Raw genomic sequence first — 6,873 nt, 5'->3', positions numbered from 1 at the left:
TATGTAGTCTTCGTTTAGGAGTTTAAATGGTTTGCTAGTATTGTTCGGTATTATTTTTTCTGTATCGAAAGATATCGTTGCATTTTCGTTCCGTAAAAATATCGATCCTAAGATTCCGTCTTTTTGTATCGGAAACAGATCGTCGACTATATGGAATATATGAAGGTTGTCACCGATTCGAATGCTAGTTGTTCCTATTACTTTTATTGGCTCATGTATAGCACTGGTAACGTGGATCTGACCTTCGAGTAATTTACACGGAACATGCGGATGTATTGCTCCGAGTTTAATTATGTTTACATCAGCACCGGTGTCAACTATAAATGTGCTGGGTTGTCGTATGAGTTCACCGGTGGTTATTCGAACCTTCGGTGTTTGTGTGACAGATGTTATGAGGATACGCGGTGGTGTTTTTGTGTTGGTTGTATGCCTGTTAAAGGGAATAACGCCGGTTTCGCGAGAGATAAGGTAGTTATTTTTGAAACAGATAGTCGCCTTTTCCGAACGTAAAAAGTCTGCACTCAGTATACCGTCTTCGATGATAGGGAAGGAGTTATCGACAAGATGGAATTCGTGGCGCGTATTAGCTAACTCGATGTAGAGACTTCCTATTGTTCTGATGGATTCTTCCGTTATCCCTGAAATCTGCCTAATGTCCGTCTTTGTGACGTGGACTCTTGGGTCGATTTTATCGATTTTTAACAAATTAATATTAGCGCCAGTATCTATTGTTAGTGTCACGTACCCATTCAAAGACTGCGGGCATTGTGTTCGAATCTGTGGAGGGCCAGATTCTAATTGTACGGAGCTGACGTTTGGTTTGGACGCTGCTCCGGTTTAAGGGAGGTCGATGCGTCCGCGCGGCCGTCCCTGAACTCGTTTAAATGGCTCGCGTTACCTGAATATTCGCGATGTTGCTTTGCTTCGTATGAAGCCTCCGGGTGGACGCCTGTATCGCAATTCTCGTTCGAGTAGTCTTGTGTTACGTAATTAACCCTGAAGTTCGATCGTGAAGGATTTGGTGTGTTATACTGTTGTGAGCGTTGACTGTCATTTCGCGTCTGGTCTAAAGGTTGGTTTGTCGGGTCTCTTGCTCGATATTGGGTATTGGGATTGTTCTGTTGTTGACGATTAGTGTTATTTTGGAAAACTCTTGAATTTTGTTGGAATTTTGGATTCTGGGGATATTGGGACCGATTTGAGCGGCACTTATCGTTTGAGTGGCCTTTGCGACCACACTGCGTGCAAGTTGTGTTGTTGCGCTGCCTCGTTCTGCACTCTTCTATACTATGACCTGCCTTCTTGCAGTATCTACACACTACTAATAGGGAAGGTTGTTCAGGACAATATTTATCGATGTGATCGGTTAATTTACATATACTACATTTTATATGGTTTTGTGTTTCGTAGTTAGTATCACGGTATGAGGCTAGTTTAAGTCTATCTGACAATAGTTTTTCAGTCTTGGTGGCCGTGTCTATAGCCATTTGTAGGGTTTGTGGATTCTCATGAGCTACTCTTATTTCTAATTCGTCTAGTAATCCTTTGATAAATCTTAGTCTTGCGGTCTCTTTGATATTTTTCTTTAGCACTTGAGCATCACTGATAGATTCTGAGGCATCTATTGATTCGCACGTTTGTCTTAACAGATGTTTTATTCTAGCACCGTAATCTAGAACACTCTCGTTTCGCCTCTGTGCCGATTGTGCGAGGTCTAGCTGGATATCTGGGAGGTGTTGTTTAGACGCGTAGGCCTGTTTTAGGCAGTATAGCAAATCTCGAAGAGAATCCGGATTATCTGACTCTATATATTTACTCGCGTCGCCTTCGATTTTCGTGCGAATGAGTGTGGAGAATAAATTCAGTTCTCTGGCTAAGACAGCTTGTTTTGCGCATTCTACTTTAGTTATGAATTCGGATACGGGCATATTAGTGCCATTGAACGTGGGAATCAGAGCTAATGCATCTTAAAGAGGCAGGTGTGGAAAAGTGTCTTTGGTAGCCATGTTGTAAATTTTAATCTAGGATTTGTCGACTTACAAGGTGAAGATGAAGAGGAGGAACGGAATAAAATGTTGCATTCTTCCGTGAGGGTGTTGGTCCAGCGATTTCGTGTCTGTAGCCGGTGATGACGTCGGTGTGCGTTGTGTCGTACTAGAAGTCGTGAAGAATGAAGATGTCGTCGTAGTAGCAGCAGGAGATAGTCTTTCAGTAATATCGATTTGGAGATACGGATTTGTCTGTGACGTTCGTGTGAATCAGAGATCGTTGATTGCGTTAACGTAGAATATGGCTTTCAGAGTGTCTTCAACACTATCACACAGTGGTATTACTTTTCTATTAACATCACTGAGCTCGCACACTTCAGAACAGGTCTATCAGATGGCACTTCATGCGTAGCACATACGTAAAATAGTATCACTGGATTTCCGGAAAGCGAAGGCCACCGCTGCCACCAATGTTACGTCCGTGAGTAGAGTTACTCCTGAGCGGTAAGAGTAAACTGGTTGGCTTCGCTTTTAAGTTCCAGGACAACCGGAAATCAGGATGAGGATCGAATAACGTAGGGTTTGTTTGAGATATTACTAATATATTTATTTCGAGGAAATTCAGATGACGGTAAAAACGAAGTGTGCTGTATGAAGCTATGTAAGAAGTTCAGATGTGACGTTGTTGAGAGTTAGAATAGCAGTGTCCCTCGAGACGCGAATCGTACGGGTAGAGAAAAGGTGTGACAATGCTAGGAGTAGGGAATGGAATTTGATGAGTAAGCGTGATAGTGGATAGCGTGAGACTACGTAGAGATAAGAGGACAGGACAGAGACCATGAGATTAATGTAAGAACTGTGGGAGAGTTAGCGAGTAGGAAAAATAGAGAGAAGTGGTATGCTGGACGTAACAAAATGGTTATGTTAGATAGACATCTTCAGACAACTTTATTACCTGTAAAGGTGATGGAAAGATCGATATTCAGTAGCAATTGTTTTGTAGAAGCTCGTCGAAGGTTAGGTAATTTTCGCGACTTCGAATCTCATTTATTGATGAAAAATTTTGATCTTCTCATTCGCTCGTCTGAGCTTAGAGCAGATTTGATTGTTTATTTGCGAGTATCCCCAGAAACTTCTTTTGCTCGAGTTAGTTTCCGCTCTCGTAAGGAGGAATCGAGTATTTCTTTAGAGCTACTCAGAACTATTCATGAGGTTTATGAAGATTGGCTAGTAAAACAAACCTTGTCTTATTTATCGGCTCCTGTCTTGGTCATAAATGCAGAAGCTACAACCGATTAAGTTTTTAAAGATATTTGTACTTCTATGACGTACGAGGGTTAATTCAGACTTGAATAATGAAGAAGTATTCTTAATTAAGAGAAAGACGAAAAGCAAAGTTTAATTTTCTTTATTAGAACACGATAAAAAAAAAGGAACGAATGGTGAAAACGGGAGGTTACATATAAAAAAAAGTCAAGTTTCAAAAATTTGCTCTGCTATCATTTTAAGGGCAGACCTAACTTCTTCACAATCTTTGCAACCTTCGGTAGATCTTATTACAAATAATTCCTTCTTGCATTCACGGCAGGCTTTGCTTTCTCCCGCGAATGTCAAATGCGTTTTTTTATGTTCATGAAAGTTCTTCATATCCGCGCTGAAATAAATCAGACATGGGGAACTCATGTATTTTTAAATAAAAATTTGCGTGAGAACTTACCGAGTAACCCAACAGTTTAAGCACACTAGCCCCATTTTGTGCTTCTCTCGGATGGTCTCACCTCGACCACATTTTAGACTTCTCCATTGGTTTTTGAAATGAATTTTAAATTCTTGCTGCGTCATACTTTTGACATTCTCCCACGAATAGTTTGAAGTGATTATACCCGCATCAATGAAAGCAGAAACGGGGGGAGTCTTTATCATTAACATTTTGTTCAACTGACTAAGACTGTCTTCGATGAGGACTTTTCTTATAATGATTTGTTATTTCTGAGTTGCTAATCAATTTGGAATTTGTTTTCTTCGATTGTTTCTTTCTAGAAACTTCTTCTTTTGAATCGGATTTTGTGTCGGATAGGCTTTGGTTTCTTTATTAATGTGAAAAGAGCCACGATTATTTTTCGAGGTCGATGAGCGATTGCTTGATTTTCACATTTTATTAACCTTAAGTGTCAGTTTTTGTGAGTACTTTTTCAGGATATTTGACACAGCCTTTTCCCATCCAATCTTTTCCCGATTCCTGAGGATGACTAGTGGTCTTATTTTGTGGAAGGACGCAGAAATGATTCAGATAAGATAGTTTCTTTTCTTTTGAATACATATTTAATTTATTTTATTCGTGTATTCTCCCAAATTCACTTGGTGAATTTGAATTGTTGTACCACCACTCACATTTGTCCTCCAAACTCTAGGGTGTGCTGTTTCTGAAGAAGTCTTGGATTCAGTCACCCATTCCATTTTCCTGTTTTCTGTGCCGGTTCTCAGAGGGAATCAGCCTTTACGTTGCCTAGGACTCAGAGTTTTCCCAATTATGGTTTCCCGCCTCGTCCTACTCATCTGTGTTTGATTCACCGGACTATTCTCCCTGAAGAGGAATGAATTTTCTTTTCGACGACGATCCGGATGATTTTGATGTCTTCAAATTCATAAAGATAGACAACACTTAATAACACTAACCTTTATAAAACATGGCACATAAATTTTTGAGATTATTTAACGCTCAACTATCTGCTCAAGGTTTTCTGTGGTTTACCTTGAGACTGTGGGCAAATGCCAGATAGTAAAAAAGGGAGTCTCTAAATTTTTAGAGCCACAGCTCCAACTAACCTTTGAGCACTGACTGCTAGATCACTTTTATAATTGTTTTATCTTTCCCGAGTCGGGACGACTCTTTTCCTCGGGGGGGAGTAGTGTTACAAAGGGTGAAATCACCCGTTTTGCCTCCTCTTTATTTATCTAGTAGTCAGCATAGATAAAAGATGTTTATAAACCTCTTATGTCTTTCAAAAGAATAAGGTTGCTGCGTCAACCAACATTATTGTAAAAATAGTCTTGTTTCAGACTTCAAACGAGAAACACATATCTTGCATTACAGCATTTTCACAATATTTTATTCACGCTCTTGATTTCGTTTGACTTGATAATTAAACTCACGGATCCATATTTATTTTCCGTAACGTCAAAGTACGTTACAATATATATATATATATATATGTCGCATCACCAAGGAGTTCGAGATTTTCAAGCGACGCTGCGTCCAAAGAGTGATCTCGATTCCCGGCTGATGCTTATGCAAACCCAAGTGCGAGGCGCCAAGGGATCGGGCTCTACGGCTGCAGAAGAGGTTGCGCATTTCCGGGAACAGACTCACCCCCTTACGGGTGGTGTGGAGGGTAAAAACAACGAATGGCTTGCGTAACGGAGGGACGGCGATTTTTGGAAGTGGAAAGAAAAGGAGGCTTGGGACACTTCTTTTGGGAACACGACCGAGAGAAGACGTGTGTGTGTGTGTGTGTGTGCGTGCGTGCGTGCGTGCGTGCGTGCGTGTGTGCGTGCGTGTGTGTGTGTGTGTGTGTAAATGCGCGCCTAATGGTCTCCACGCACGTTTATATAACACCTACTAGATGCCTCGTCGAGTACGAAATGGGAGAGATAGAAAGGGACAGATAGAGAGAAGAGACAAAAGAGAGAGTACGTGCCAGGACAAAGAGCATAAACAATATACAGAGCAGTGAAAGAGAGACGAATAAGTGGCCTTAATTGTCGTTTCTCTTATTTACAGGTAACTGGCCACGTGTGTAAATATTGTAAATAGTAACATCGGTTATAACACAAAAAAACTCTTATTTACAGAGAAACAAATTTGGTTTACTTATCCGACAACCCCAACCCTCCTGTACAACAAACATTACAAAATGACAATTTTTGTCACAAAATGAAGTTGAAATTTAAGTTCAAGGCGGTGGCTTCCCCAAAGGACAGTAGAAGTACAGTGATAGCCATAACCTCAATTACAACAGAACAAGGAGAAAAATATGCCATACCAGATGAACTCGTTTATGCAGAGTTTCACGAGGAGCTAAAAAAACGGAGGCTTTCAAAAAGGTAAGAGAGTCATCAGGAAAAAGGCATGATGAAATAAAAATATGGATAACGATGACGAAGGAATTGCAAAAAATGTATTTGGATGATGAAGAAAATATCCAGTTCAAAGGGAAATATTTAAGACAAACGCCTCAAGAAAACATTAAAGAACACTCAGACTTGACAAAGGTATTGGAAAAATTAGTTGAAAAATCAGAGAAAAAAGAAGAAGAGCAAAACTTGAAACACATTGCAGAAAAATTTGTATTGGAAAAATTCAATTATAAAACATCTCATGTCAAGCAATGGTTAAACACATTTGAGAAAAAATGTGGAAGATTCAAAATAGAAAAAGGTGAAACCAAAATCGAACTACTGCGAACATTCTTAGATGCAACTTGCCAGGACTGGTACACTTCTACAGCGATAAAAAGAGAGCATGAAAACGATTGGGAAGGATGGAAACAGACGTTAACGGAAACCTTTTCAAGTAAAGGATGGAGTAGCAGAACATATGCTCATTACTTTAAGTACAAAGAAGGCTCACTAGTACAATATGCAATGAAGAAGGAACGACTATTATTAGAAATAAATAAGGACATGGACGCTGATACAATGACAGATAGAATTGCATTTGGTTTGCCGGAATTTATCAGAGAGAAAATGGACAGAAACAAAATAGAGAATACAAAAAATTTAATCAATGAATTACAAAAGCTCGAAGGAATGATATATGAAAAGAAAATATTTAAAAAAGAAGGTAAACCAGAATATAAAGTTAGAAATGAAGAAAAAAACCATG

At 39.6% G+C, this 6,873-nt stretch overlaps 1 protein-coding gene across 1 annotated transcript; it reads right to left on the bottom strand.

Annotated features, from left to right (window-relative positions):
- Positions 1-794: 794 nt before the first annotated feature.
- Positions 795-1,928, bottom strand: LOC124294790. Its single transcript, XM_046741941.1, has one exon. The coding sequence runs from the start codon at positions 1,926-1,928 to the stop codon at positions 795-797; it is 1,134 nt and encodes a 377-aa protein (XP_046597897.1).
- Positions 1,929-6,873: the final 4,945 nt, after the last annotated feature.

Source organism: Neodiprion lecontei, chromosome 5, assembly GCF_021901455.1.
Source record: "Neodiprion lecontei isolate iyNeoLeco1 chromosome 5, iyNeoLeco1.1, whole genome shotgun sequence".
NCBI classification, from domain to species: Eukaryota; Metazoa; Arthropoda; class Insecta; order Hymenoptera; family Diprionidae; genus Neodiprion; species Neodiprion lecontei.
This window is presented reverse-complemented; position numbering and strand designations above follow the sequence as displayed.

Bases quoted from the DNA above. Each gene is read 5' to 3' on its own strand.
- LOC124294790 (XM_046741941.1), bottom strand. From the start codon at position 1,928: ATGCCCGTATCCGAATTCATAACTAAAGTAGAATGCGCAAAACAAGCT.